The 14978-nt window shown below is 46.0% G+C and overlaps 1 protein-coding gene across 4 annotated transcripts in view; it reads left to right on the top strand.

Annotated features, from left to right (window-relative positions):
* Positions 1–14978, top strand: part of CARD11 (caspase recruitment domain family member 11) — a 114785-nt gene that overhangs the window by 65508 nt on the left and 34299 nt on the right. For all 4 annotated transcript variants that reach the window (XM_070484131.1, XM_044747093.2, XM_070484133.1 and 1 more), the window contains exons 3-4: positions 5002–5135; positions 13928–14140. In XM_070484131.1, the coding sequence (XP_070340232.1) occupies positions 5129–5135; positions 13928–14140 (220 nt within the window). In that variant the 5' untranslated portion in view covers positions 5002–5128. The remainder of the gene's footprint in view (positions 1–5001; positions 5136–13927; positions 14141–14978) is intronic.

Here is a 14978-nt window from a genome sequence, read left to right as displayed (position 1 = left end):
TGCTAAGTTCTCTGGGAGATGCAGAGAGGAGACAGACCTGTGGCAGATAACCTCTCTGAGCCTGTTTCCTCTTGTATAAAATGGGCATAGTAGTGGCATCTACCTCATGGGGTGGTTATATTAAATGAGATAATCCACATGGAGCATTTAACACAACATCTGCCTATAACAACCACCATGTACCTTTTCATGGATGGCTATTAGAGGATATACTCCAGCAAAATGAGAGAATAAAGCAATAAAGAGGAGGCTACAGAGCCCAGGAAGCAAGGAGTCTCATTGGTTCGATTAGACACTGTGCATAACAAATGTTAGCTATGATGATTGCTAGTTTAATTAACATAAGATGACCTGGAGTCAGTGGGGGCGGAGCTGGAATCTCCGCTGTGCCACTTAGTGGCTGTGGGATCTCACCCCATTATTTGACTCTCTGATCCTGCATCCTCATCATAAAATGGGAAGAATAAAACCTACTGTTTTGAGCTCCTGTGAAGGTTAAGTGAGGGGACATCTGTGAAGTGCCCAGGACACATGTCTGTTTTATGAAGGGGTGAGCTATCTGACAAGCATTACAAAAGATAGAATGTGGTTAAGTGTGCAGAGAAGGGAGGTAACTGTTGATTCTTTTATTATTTTTCCCCCAAAGTCCCAGTACATAGCTGTATATCCTAGTTGTATGTCCTTCTAGTTGTTTTATGTGGGATGCTGCCACAGCATGGCTTGATGAGTTGTGTGTAGGTCCACACCCAGGATGAGAACTGGCAAAACCCTGGCCACCAAAGCGGAGTGTGCGAACTTAACCACTACGCCACCAGGCCGACCCCCATGATTCTTTATACTTAAATGCGTTGTCCATATTTCCAACTATCGACATAGTTAATTTTTATCAATTTTTTTCCAAGATAATATATATGTCATGCAGAATTTAAAAAGTAAAGCACGCTTGCAATGGAAAACATCAGTTCTCAAACTGGCCATCACCATCGCCAGTCCTGATCCCCAGAGGCAACCACTTCTAACTCTTCGTTGTCATTTTCTTCTGCTATTTACCTCCTTATTTCTTCCCCCCCCCCCACCCTCTGCGCCCCCGCACTGAGCTAACATCTGCCAATCCTCCTCTTTTTGCTGGGGAAGACTGGCCCTGAGCTAACATCCATGCCCATCTTCCTCTACTTTATATGTGGGACGCCTACCACAGCATGGCTTCCCAAGTGGTGCCATGTCTGCACCCAGGATTTGAACCAGTGAACCCTGGGCCGCTGAAGTGGAATGTGCGTGCTTAACCACTGCACCACCGGGCCAGCCCCTACCTCCTTATTTCTAAATAACATGCTTGTATTGCTGTTTATTGCTCTATGTGTTAAAAGTCACTATTTATTGACATGCTGTTAGGTAGGTGAGAATTTAGCTGTCTTTTACTAGTAGTGCACTCCATGCATTTCCCCTCCCTCCATTCTCTTAATACATTTGTATCACAGTTTTGCGCGTTACATTATCGTGACTAGGTGAATATTGTTCATGCCGAGGCAAGTTGTATGCTGTGATTATGTTGCCTTCCTTGTCTTTTGTTTTTTCCTGGAATTAATATTGCCTCACTTTTTTTTTTTTTTCATTTGCTGAGGCTTTTTATGTATCTATCCTTAATTATTTTTTCCATGTACTCTCAGTCCTGTCATTTGCCTAACAATATTATTTCTTAAATTATCAATATATCAGATAACCATTCAGTATTTTTCCAGACAGCCTTCCTCTCGTGCGCCCTCCATTATCCTGCCATAATCTTAGCCAGCTACTTTTTGCTGCATCCCTCTCATCTGGAACTTTCCTTGTTGCTTTGTCCAATTAGATTCTCTGTTTCCTGGGCTCCATACCTTCCTCTTGTATTCCTTTATTCCCTCCTTTTACTGGAACATATCCTCCAATAGCTTCCTAGGATATGGTACAGGGGAGATAAACGTCTAGAGTCCTTGCCTTTCTGAAAATAATGTCATTCTATTTTCACACATAATAGTTTGGATGGCTATGGAATTCTAGGGTAAAAAGTATTTTCCATCAAAAATGTGAAGGTACCGCCTCATTGTGTCCCCGCTTCTGCCGTTGCTGTGGAAAGGTCTGATGCCACATTTCCTTCCAGTCCTTTGCATATGACCTGATGTTCTCTCTCTGGCAGCTTTTAGGGTCTTCTCTTACTCCCTGGTGGCCTGAACTCTCATAGTGATGTTCTGAGAAGGTTCTTTTCCACTGATTGTAATAAGTTCTCGAAGACTAAATCTGAAGACTCATGATCCTACATTTGATGAATCCTCTAATATTATTTCTCTGATAATTTCATCCCTTAATTTATGTTGTATGCCCAAAATATTTACAAGAGAGAAAGCATAACCTCTGTGATCTCTTTCCAGGATTTCTATTTATCAGGTATTAGAACTTCTAAATGGACCTCATTTGTCCCCCCTTTCTTATCTTCCTTCTCTTTAAATTTTTTGGGAGACTTCCTCAACTTTATCTTCCAAATTTTCTATTGATTATAAATTTCTGCTACTTCAATTGCTAAGAACTCTTTCTTGTTCTCTGATTGTTCCCTTTTCATAGCATCCTACTGTTGTTTTCTGGATGCAATATCTTATCTAATCTCTTAATGGCATTTAATTATTAGACTGTGTTTCTTTAAGTTTTCTCTCATTCCGTGCGTCGTCTCATTCCTGCAGGTTCCTTGTATCAGTTTGTCTCTTGATGTCTTCCTTTCACATGGAGACTTTCCTCAAACATCAAGTGACCCTCAGCTCTCTGTTTTTCATTCTTCAGTGGGAGTCAGCAAAAATAGCGTGGACAAGTTCTGCTTGCCAACTAATGGGCTTCACTGTCGGGTGACTGGGCACCGACCCATGGTGCTTGAATGACACCAATGACGGGGAGCTCATAACTCACTAAGCAGTTGATTCCTTTTTGGAGAAGCAATATTCTTTTGAACCCTGAGCCAATATCTGCCATCTTAGGACTTGGTTTTAATTCTGTCTTGAGCTTGTGTATTAAAAGGGATATTTCAGGGAACTTTTTTTTTTTTAATTTTTATTGCGTTAATGATAGGTTACAATCTGGTGAAATTTCAGTTGTACATTATTGTTTGTCAGTCGTGTTGTAGGTGCACCACTTCACCCTCTGTGCCCACCCCCCACCCCCCTTTTCCCCTGGTAGCCACTAATCTGTTCTCTTTGCCTACATGTTTAATTTCCTCGTATGAGCGGAGTCACACAGAGATTGTCTTTGTCCATCTGGCTTATTTCACTCAACATAATTTCAGGCAGCTTTTTGTACATACACTTTCTGGTTAGAGTTCTCTCAAAGGTAAACTTAAAAAAAAACAAAAAGGCAATTCTAGGGGCTGTATAGTAGGAATTAAGAGGAAGTAAGAGAACCTTGGGTCCAAATCCTGCCTCTCGTGATGATTATATGCCTTTGAACATCTCCCAGGCTTGATTTTCTTGGCTATAAAATGGTGGTGATGATAACAATAATAGTAATGATACCACCTAGCTTGAAGAGTTCTGGAGGTTTCTCAGTTACGCTTAGCAAAATGCCTGGCACATAGTAAATACTCTCTAAATATCAGATGCTTCAGCCAGATGAATGTTACACCTATCCGTCAAGCCCTCAGGAGACGAACCCTGTACCTCTTCCCCGACCTTAGGACCAAGTTCTCGAGGGCGTAGGCCAGATTCTAAGGGTGGAAATAGAAACGCCCGCCTCGTTGCTGGTTGTCTCGTGCCTCGGTTTTCCCAGCCTATGTTGACACGTTGGGTAGTCGTACAAACCTGTTTTCCTCTTCTTGCAATTAAAATCTCTCTTACACTTAATTTTTAAAAAGCCTTTTCTTCTGCTTACAAAAGAAACACACGTTTCCACTTTTTTAATGCAAATTCAGAACAGTGTCATTTCCCCTTGCCTTTGCCCGTTGGCCTGTGGACAGACCTGCTGCCCTGTGCCGGGGGGCTCGGCCCCGCTCCCCAGCCTGGTCCACGGGGCCCACAGCACTGTGGCCGCTCCGGTCCCAGCCGCGGAGCAGGACGGCCACGAGGAGACCAAGGAGACGGTGTCCTCCAGAGAAGCGTGTCGTCGCCACCTCCCCAGGGCCAAGGGCCTGTGACAGTTCACTTCGATCCAAGCTGACACCCGACAAGAGCATCTTCTGTCAGCCCTGGGAGCTCTGGTGTCACCTGTGATTAATCCTCCAAGCCAAAACCGAACAAGATCCTGATTAAACAGTGGCGTTCCAGGGTCCCCGTCACTGCCGAGTGGAGCCACCGCCAGAGGAGGCCCCCGTTACAGGGACCTCCGCAGCTGTCAGGACAGGTGTCAGGCCCTTTGTCACCTTCTCAGGATTTGAGCCTCACCTTCCCCCCGTCCCTGACCTCCCTTTCTCCAGAAGAGGAACTAGCCTTTCCCCATAAACCCACAGCCATCACCGGGCTCCTGGAGTGACCGCTCTGGGCATCACTGAGGCTGTGGCAGTCACCGTAAGGAACACCACCTTGGGGCAATTACGCATGTGCCGTGGCGTGTTCCTGCCCAAACCCACGGCAAGCGGGGGGCCGAGGACATAATTCACAGTGAAGGGAACTCTTCTGGGCTCAGGGGTGCATCGTTGCCTTTGACCTAATGAATTAGTAGCTGATTAGAAGATCTCCACTCTGCAAAGGCTTCTCTCAAAGCTGAGTGAAGACCTTCCACCCTGGCCGAGTGACCCGGGCTCCCGCCTACCCTTCTCTCCGTTGCCAGAGGTCTCGGGACCCGCAGCCAGGGGCCTTCCAGGCCGGCCACAGCTGGAACAGAAGCTCCAGCAGCTCCTGGCTGTGGCCACCGCATCACGGTCACCTGGAGAGATGCGCACCTTGGCATTTTCTGGCCTTTTCTTCCCAAGCCGGGCATCGCTTTGATAGCTGAAGGGTTCTCTCGCTGTGACCTCTGCCCTCGCGCCAAGTCAGATGACCTTTCCTTTTACAGATCGCGGCCACCGCAGCTGCAGATCCAGAAGGAGACAGGCTCAGGGAAGGACAAGCCCCAGCCGGAAGGAATCCGGGTCAGGCCTCAATAACGGGAGAGCGGCTACTGTCTGCTGAGCGCCTGCTGCATGCCAGGTACTTCCCGTATGTCAGCTCCTTTATATAAAAAAGCAGCAAGTGAGGCCTAGCTGACACTTGATGGGCGGGCGGAGAGGGGAGGGCTCCAGGCAGAGGGAGGCTCAGGGCGTTCCCTGAGGGAGCCAGAGCTTGGTGGAGAATCAGGGAGAAGGCCAGCGTGCCCGGGATACAGCCGAGGTGAGACGCAGGGACTGGCAAGGCCTCGGGGGTCGAGGTAAAGACTTTATGTAACAGCAGGAGAGGCCACAGGACGAATGTTTTGAATGAATGAGGGAGGGAAGTGAGACCAGCAGCTGCCAGGGTGTCTGTCCAGGGGCAGGCAGCCTCCCCATCCTGTAGGAAGGTGAGCAGAATGGCTCTTCGTGTAGAACCCAAAGACCGACGTGGTCTAGGGTTTGACTTCTTAAGACTGGAAGCCAAATCCTGCTGAAGGTCGGGTCAGAGTTGCCACCGGCTCTGGCTAAGAGTGAGGGGAGGGACGACGCCCCAGCACGGTAGGCTGCTAAAATTCAGGGCCTCGGTGGCTAAGAGCACGTTTCTGGGCCAGTTGTTCTCAAGGAAACTGCCCAGAGCTGGATACCGGCCGCCTGCTTTGGCCCAGGCGACGGGACTGAGTCAGGCCGGGTTACAGCAAAGTGTTTGGGAAGGTAAATACATTGGGAAAGGAAATACATCGAAACTGTGTCCAAGATGTTTTTTTCTTCCAAGCTAGCTACACTACGAATAGTTTTTGCCCGTTAAATCATTCATTCATTCATTTATGTGTGTGTGTGTGTATCTATGAGGCAAAGAACAATAAAATGCCCACTCGTGTCCCGAGCTGAAGGAGTAACATGATTCCCAGGATCACCGAGATCACCTGGGTGTCGCTCCACGTCCCAGCCGTCATGCTGGCCTCGTGGGGGAGCCACCGTTCTGACGTTTCTCAGTCTTTGCTCCTCGGTATAGTTTTGCTGTAGATCCTGAACAGTGTGGCTTGGTCGTGCGTGTTTGGGAAATTTACACAGACAGTCTCATTGTTTGTGCTCTGCTGGGACTGGCCTTTTCGCTCAGTGTCACCTCCCTGAGGTTCGTCCATGTGGATGCATGTAGCGTATTTCTTTCCCTCTGCGCTGCTGTGGAGTACGCCATCGTTGGGTATACACGTCATTTATCCTCTCTGCTGCACCGGGATGTCTGTGGGGTCCCCCGGTTTTGGGATGCACGATGCCACTGTTGAACGTTCTTGCGTGTCTCGTGCCGTGCGGAGAGGGAGGGAGGGCTGGGCTGCGTGGCACGCGTGTTCAGCCAGTCTAGGTAACCGACGTCAGCCTGTTTTCCGATCCTAAAGTTTATTTCAACCACACAGACGCCTGTCAGTGACTCACTGTTCGCCTTACTCTCTGGCCCTCGAGTGGGAACAGGTGGCCGGGTCACGGTTCCTCACGGCTCGGGTTCCGTGCCACGCAAACTCCAGTCCTTCACCGACAGCTTTAATCTACCTCCCCGTCTACACAGCAAACTCCTGCTCCAAATGCCACCTGCTCTTAAAGAGAGGAACCTCAGAGGGGAGCCTTAGCGTTGGGGAGGTCTGGGCGGGAACCCCACTTTGTGCTCGCTGTGTGGCCCTGAGCGAGTTCCTTAGGCCGGTGTTTGTCTTCATCAGCTGGGGCCACCATAACAAGACACCGCAGATGGCCGGCTCCAATGACACTGATTTCTCACCGTTCTGGAGGCTGGAAGTCCAGGATCAAGGCGCCAGCCCGTGTGGGTTCTGGCGAGGCCTCTCTAGCTTGCCGATGGCCACCTTCCCACTATGTCCTCCCATGGTGGAGGAGAGCAGGCTGCCTGGTGTCTCTCTCCCAAGGACACTTACCCCGTCATGAGGGCCGTCCTCATCTAACCCTAATACCTCCCAAAGGCCCCGCCTACAAACGCCCCCCCCCCCACCCCCCCCCCCCCGCATTGGAGGTTAGAGCTTCACCAGATCAATTTGCGGGGGAGACAGTTCAATCCCTAGGACCTGCCTACAAGGCAGGGATGACCCTGTCCGCCTCTCAGAGTTGCTGTGATAACTAAAGGAGGCAATTGACATACGAAGATGATTGACAGCCCCCGGCACAGGGGCGGTCCAGTATGGAGGGCATTTCCCGTTCCACTGGTGGGCTCGCTGCTGCCTCTCCCGCAGCCTCCTCACCCTCCTACAGGTGTCTGTGCAGGCGCCATCTCTTACCACCAAAGTCTGAGCACCTCACAAGGGCGGGGACTGTGCTGGAAAGATCTTTGCATGCCATTCCTCACACAGTGTCCGGTGTATAGTAGGTACTCACTTGTGTTGGGCGCACAGTGGGTGCTCACTCGAGTCAGCCGATGGTGGAGGAATGCCGACCTGGGGATGCACAGACCTCATCCCTCAGGATGCTCACTGAAGGAGTCAGTTCTTATAAGTTCTACTTACCCGGTGTTTGCTAAGCAGCTGAGATGCACAGGGGTATATTTAAATTAGATCCGAGTTCTGTGATCTCCTTGCATAGAAGGTAGGAGGGCGCCTTTCATCTCTGTTTTGGAAAAAAGGCTTTGCCCTAGGCATTTCCTACCTCTTTTTTTCTTCCTTCTCCCAGCAGAAGCCACCAAAGGCCTGCTGAGGTGGCTGCATGGGCCACCCTGGTCCCCGGAGGAAGTGTTTCTATTGCATTGAACACGCTTGTACCTGGAATGTCACACCAGCTAGTACAACCTCCTTGTTGGTGAAGGGCAGCGAGAGATGCTTCTCGGTGCCATCCAGACCTGCTCGTCTTCCTGCCTCGAGCTGTCATTTAATTAATTCCAGGCACGGGCCTCTGACTCTCCCAAAAAGCATAAACTCCTTCACTCCTGATTCTCAGCTCTCTTGCGCTCCCTGTGCTGAGCAAGTCTGCGTACCAAGTAGATGCATTTGTTAGTCAAGCTTTGGACTGCAAATAACAGTAGACCCAACTTAAAATGGTTTAGGGCAAAGGGCATTTATTATCTTACATAGGAAGGAGTCCAGAGGGATCCAGTGTTGGTTGATTTAGTGTCCAAGAGGTGACATCATGAAGAACCCAGGTTCTTCCCATCTCTCTACTCTGCCATCTTGAGGGTGTTAGCTTTTGTCCTTAGGTAAGTCCTCAGGTCACAGGATGGCTGCAGTGACCCCCAGCATCACACACAGCTTCACACACTAACATCCAAAGGCTCGATGACAGTGTTGCTTCCTTGCATTCCTGTCAAAGATCAATGAGAAAAGCACCAGAATTGCCCCCAGCAGACTTTCCGGTAGGTTGCAAGGGCCATAAAGGGCTTCATGTACCTGTCTTAAGCCACTGGTAGAGACCAGATGAGACCCAGCCTTTGCAGCTCAGAAGCTGCCTGGCCTCCTTCAAGCATGAGGCCACTTGATTCCTGGGGAAAAAATCAGGATCCCATAAGTAGGCAGAGCAGGGGAGAGATGTGGATAAACTATGGCGGCGTCTGCCTCCTGTTCAATACACAATTTGTCGAGTCAAGTTCTTAGGGTGGTGAGTCCTTAAAAATAGTAAAGGGAAGTCCATTTTCCTCTGTGAGTGGAAATGCTCGTACCGACACATTGTCAGAGTGAGCGACTGCGGGGGGCATCTTCGTGCTGCACTGCCCCCACAGGAACTGGACGCGGGCACCCAGAGAGGGACTCCCGCCACTTCTCGTGGACCCTTGGGGTCTCTCAGTGCAGCTCCCCTGGGCAGACCTGCCTCCTCTGTCCGCCTCCACCTTCCCCACCTCCACAGCCTCGACCTCCCTGCGTCTCTGCTTTACTGTGCCACAGCTCCAGCCTCCACAGCCACCTTGCAGCTCAATTCCCCACGAGCGCTCACCCGCCCCACTGTCTCTGTGGCCCATATGAAACCCCCAGCCTACGGATCGGTCCTCCTTGGAGCAGGTCAGTCAGCTGGAGCCAGAGGGTTTATCTGGCACAAACAGGGTATCGGGGCCATGGCCTCCTGAGAGCATGTGAGTCGAAAGGCAGATAGTGGATACTGGTGTCTCTATTGCTCTAGACTTGGCTTCCATCTCTGTTAATTTTCACAAGCCCACCCCCACTTCAGATGCCAGTTGTAAGTCCCAGGGGCCACCCAGACTCTCAGTGAACAGCTATAACTCAGGGATTCCCACAGCCCCTTCATCAGGTTCAGTAATTTGCTGGAATGACTCACAGAATTCAGGAAAACCCTATATTTATTATAGTTTATCTTAAAAGGGTACAAATGAAAAGCCATATGAGGAGGTGTATAGGGCAAGGTCTGGAAGGGTCCTGAGCTCAGGAGCCTCTGTCCCCGTGGAGTCAAGGCATGCCACCCTCCCAGGACATGTGTGTGTTCAAAAACTTGGGATCTCCTTGAACCCCATTGTTTAGGGACTTTTCTCAAGGCTTCCTTATGTAGGCACGGTTGATTAAATCACTTACCAGTGATGATGGAACTCCATCTCCCGCCTCGCTCCCCTCCCCAGAGTAGGGGTGTGGGGCTGGAAGTCATAACCTTCGAATCACTTGCTTGGTTTTTCTGGCAATCAGCCCCATCCTCAAGCTATCCACGGGTTTCTTAGCCAAGAGTCATCTCATTACCATCCAAAAGATGCTCACACTCTGGAGATTCCAAGAGTTTCAGGAGCTCTGTGCCAGAAACCGGGGACAAAGACCAATTTTTTTATTATTATTATACCACACGTATGTGTTCTGAAATTTACTTTGTTTAAAACCATGTGTCATGGAATGTCTCCATGTCACCATATCCCTTTAAAATGTTATTCCATAGTACAAAAGGATCATGGAATACCCACTGATGGATGTTTAGCTTATTTCCATTTTTCCCTATTACAAATGGTGCTAAATGTTCAAGTAAAAACTTGGGGGAAAATTAAATATCCATCAATAAGGAAATGGATAAATAAATTATGGTATATTCATGCAATGGAATAATATATAAAACAGTTAAAAATGAATAAATCAATTGAAATTCAGAGGTTGTTGGAATAGATTAAAACAGCAGCAACAGGATCGTCTATATTCTGCTACAGGAGAAAAACCTTAGGTCCAAAGGTACAAGGAGGTTGAAAGTACAAAGAGGTTGAAAATAAAAGGATGCAAAGATATACTATGCAAACAGCAAGCATGAAAGAGCTAGAGTGGCTAATATCAGATGCAATGGACTTGAGGTGTTACTAGAAATAAGAAGACATTTCCTAATGATAAAAGGGTCAATCCACCAGCAAGTCATAGCAATCATAAGTATATACGCACCTAACAAGAGAGCCCCAAAATACACAAAGCAAAACTGACAGAACTGATGGGAGAAATACACAACTCAATGATAAAAGTTGGAGACTTAAATACCCAACCATCAATGATAGATAACAACTAGACAGAAGGTCAGTAAGAAACAGAAGACTTGAAAACACTAGAAATAAACTAGATCTAACAGGCATCCATGGTACGCTTTACCTAACAGCAGCAGAATACACATTCTTCTCAAGCACGAACTGGAACATTCTCCAAGATGGTTCAGACTAGTGCATAAAACAAGCTGCAATAAATTTAAAAGGACTGAAATGTTACAAAGCACATTTTCCAATCACGGTGGAGTTAAATTAGAAATCAGTAACAAAGATATTTGGGAAATTCATAAATATAGGAAAATTAAATATCATATTCTTGAAAAACTGAACCAACGAAAAAATCACAGAAGAAATTAGAAAATTTACTTTGAGGTGAATGAAAATGAAAATGCAACATACCAAAACTTAAGGGACGTAGCTAGAGCAGGGCTCAGAGGGAAGTTTATAGCTATAAATGCTTATGTCTAAAAGGATCTCAAATCAATAACCTAACCTTCCACCTTATGAAACTAGAAAAAGAAGAATAAACGAAGCCCAAAGCAAGCAGAAGGAAGAAAATAATAAAGATTAGGACAGAAATAAATGAGTTAGAGAATAGAAAAGCAATAGAGAAAATCAATGAAACAAAAAGAGTATTACTATCTCTATTATACAAATACAAAAGAGTATTACTACGGGTTCCTTGAAATATCAACAAATTGACAAACCTTTAGCTAGACCTGACCAAGAAAAAAAGAGAGAAGATTCCAATTACCAGAATCAGAAATAAAAGAGAAGACGTTACTACCAACCTTACAGAAACGTGTTGTGAAGGAATAATGTGAACAATTGTTTTCAATAAATTAGATAACTTAGACGAAATGGATAAATTCCTAGAAAGACACAAACGACTGGAACTGACTCAAGAAAAACAGGAAATCTGAGCAAACCTATAACAAGGAAAGAATTAGCAATCGAAAACATCCCGCAAAGAAAAGCCCAGGACCAGATGTCTTCACTGGTGAATTCTACCAAAGAATAGAAAGAAGACCCATATTCACGGGTCATAAGACAATATTGTTAGATAGTAATACTCTCCGAATTGATCTACATATTTAATGGATTTGCCCTCAAAATCCCGGCTACCTTTTTTTTGCAGATACTGACAAAATGATCCTTAAATGTGTATGGAATTGCAAGGGGCCATGAGCAGCCAAAACAATGTTAAGAAGGAGGAACAAGGTTGGAGGACCCATACTTCCCCATTCCAAAAACTTACGACAAATCTACAGTAACGAAGACAGTGTGGGACTGGCATAAGTACAGACATATAGATCAATGGAATAGAACTGAGAGTCCAGAAATAAATGCTTACATTAATGGTCAATTGAGTTTTGACAAAGGTGCCGAGGCCATTCAATGGGGAAAGAATCATCTTTTTAACAGATTGCTCTGGGACTACTAAATATCCACATGTGAAAGAACACAGTGGGGTCCTTACCTCAAAAAAAAAAAAAAAAAAAAGGCCCTTACCTGTTTTGCCATAAACAAAAATTAACTCGAAATGCATCATAGGCCTAAATGTAAGAGCTAAAAGGATAAAACTCTTAGGAAAAAATAGAAATAAATCTTCATAACCTTGAGTTAGGCAGTGGCTTTTTAGATACACACCAAAAGCACAACTGAAAATAGGAAAAATAAATAAATTGGACCACATCGAAACTAAAAACTTTTGGGGGCCGGCCTGGTGGCGCAGTGGTTCAGTTCGCACGTTCCGCTTTGGCGGCCCAGGGTTCACCTGTTCGGATCCCAGGTGTGGACATGGCACCACTTGGCAGGCCATGCTGTGTCAGGTGTCCCACATATAAAGTAGAGGAAGATGGGCACGGATGTTAGCTCAGGGCCAGTCTTCCTCAGCAAAAAAGAGGAGGATTGGCAGCAGTTAGCTCAGGGCTGATCTTCCTCAAAAAAAAAAAAAAGCTAAAAACTTTTGGCTACAAATAATACCTTTAAGAAAGTGAAAAGATAACTGACAGAAGGGGAGAAAACATTTGCAAGTTATGTATCTGATAAGAGGCTTGTATCCAGAACACGGAGACAATTGCTACCGCTCAATAACAAAGACAAACCACCCAAATGAAAAATGAGCAAAGGATTTGAATAGACATTTCTCCACACACGAGTGGCCAATACGCACATGAAAAGATGCTCGGCATCACTCGTCATTGGAGAAATAAATAATCAAAACCACAGTGAGATACCACTTCCCACCCACTCAGAGGGCTGCAAAAGAAAAAGACGGACAATCACAAGTGTTGACGAGGAGGTGGATAAATTAGGACCCGCAGACATTGCTAGCAAGGATGTAAAATGGTGCCGCCATTTTGGAAAACAGTTTGGCAGCTCCTCAAAATGTTAAACGGAGACTTAGAAATGGCTCAGTCCTTCCACTTCTCCCTATCTGCCCAAGGGAAACAAAAACATATGTCTGCCCAAAAACTTGTTCCTGACTCTTCATAGCAGCATAACTCATAGTAGCCAAAAACTAGAAACAACCCAACTGTCCATCAACGGATGGCTAAACGAGATGTGGTATGTCCATACAGTGAAAAATTATTCATCAGTAAAAAGAAATAAAGTACTTCAACATGCTACAACATGGATGAAACTTGAAAACGTTATCCTAAGTGGAAGAAGATAGTCGCAAAAGACCACGTGTTGAATAACTCCATTTATATGAAATGTCCAGAATCGGTAAATCTATAGAAACAGAAAGTAGATTAGTAGTTGCCTTTGGCTCGGGAGACAGGTACCGGAATGACTACAAAAGGGTATGGAGTGTCTTTGGGGGGAGATGAAAATTTTCTAAAGTTAATTGTGGGCATCTCCGTCAGTATACTAAAAATCACTGAATTGTTCACTTTTTAAAGGTGAATTGCATGGTCCATGAATTCTATCTCACTAAGGCAGTTTTTAAAAAATGAGTGAATTAGCTCTATATGTACCAACCTAGATAAATCTCAAAAGTGTAGAGAGAAAAAAGCAAGTTGAAAAAGAAAACAAGGAAGCCTACAGTATGAAGCCTTTTGTGTGAAATTTTAAAACCAAAAATCGTGGTCTATACTCTTTCGGGGAAGGATAAATTCTTAGTAAAATATAAAAGCTTGGACGGAAAGGATGTACGCCAACTGCAAAATTTTCTTTCTCTGCCCATAAATAATGTTTTAAACATTTTGTGGCTTCTCCATCCATTGTTTACGTTGAGTTTATAAAGAAATGTATCTATCTATATTCACATCCCTTCCTTCCTTAACTAAAAGGTATGTACTTTTCTCTACTTTTTCTAACTTCACAACGTAGTCTAGCAATCACTGAAGGTGTTTCTAGAGCTGCTCCAGTGGGGTTCTTTTATTAACCTTGTTGGGGTCTCTGTCTAAAAGGAGGAGGGCCAGACATGGATGACTATATGGAGACGCTGAAGGATGAGGAGGACGCCTTGTGGGAGAATGTGGAGTGCAACCGGCACATGCTAAGCCGCTATATCAACCCGGCCAAGCTCACCCCCTACCTGCGCCAGTGCAAGGTCATTGATGAGCAAGATGAAGATGAGGTGCTTAACGCTCCCATGTTGCCGTCCAAGATCAACCGGGCAGGTAACCTGACGAGCCGCTTTGGAGCAAAGGGTGGGCTACCTCTCGTGGAAGCTTCAGGAAATAGTCCTCGGTTAGCTGGACCAAAATGAAGCGTCTCTAGCTCAGGAATTTTTTTCACTGGGGTCCATAGACCTCTGCCCATCGCGTCCGCCACCGGGCTGTTTATGCATAGAATTGAGAGGGTCCGTGAACTTGGGTGGGAGCAAATTATGTCTTTATTTGACTAACCTCAACCAAGATTTAGCATTCCTTTTGGTTGTGAACGTAGGCAGGCAACACATCACAGGAGTGATCGGCAGTACCTGCGACTCTGTCGACCGTGAAAATTACAGACATCTTCATATCCCATTACAGCTGCTGCAGATCTCGCCAAACATCATGCACGCTCCTCTCTCCCTCAGAATCACGCTAGTTATCAGACCTGCCAAGGGATCTTGTTATTTAATGCATTGATACAGAAGTACTCTTATTACTGAATCAGAGATGCCATATTTGCTAACTATATCTTATTATAATTGATTTCCTTTGTAATCCAAGGCATTTTATCTGTTTAAAAATATTATTCTGAGGAGGGGGTCCGTAGTCTTTCCCAGGCTGCCTAGGGGTCCATGACACTCGCTCACTTTCATTAGAGGTGATCACTATGGTTTGTGAAACTTGTTTTGGTTTTATACATGTATGTGTGTACACACATATATATATGTTGTATCTTTGTGTGTGGGCACGAGGTCACAATGTAGAATATATTTCTTTCTGGGGCTCACAGTTTAAAAGGTTCGAAGATCACTGTCCCCCGATAGGACTGGTGGTGAGTGGCTCACCCTCTGTGACTTTTGCA

This window comes from Equus asinus, chromosome 14 (assembly GCF_041296235.1).
Source record: "Equus asinus isolate D_3611 breed Donkey chromosome 14, EquAss-T2T_v2, whole genome shotgun sequence".
NCBI classification, from domain to species: domain Eukaryota; kingdom Metazoa; phylum Chordata; class Mammalia; order Perissodactyla; family Equidae; genus Equus; species Equus asinus.
This window is presented reverse-complemented; position numbering and strand designations above follow the sequence as displayed.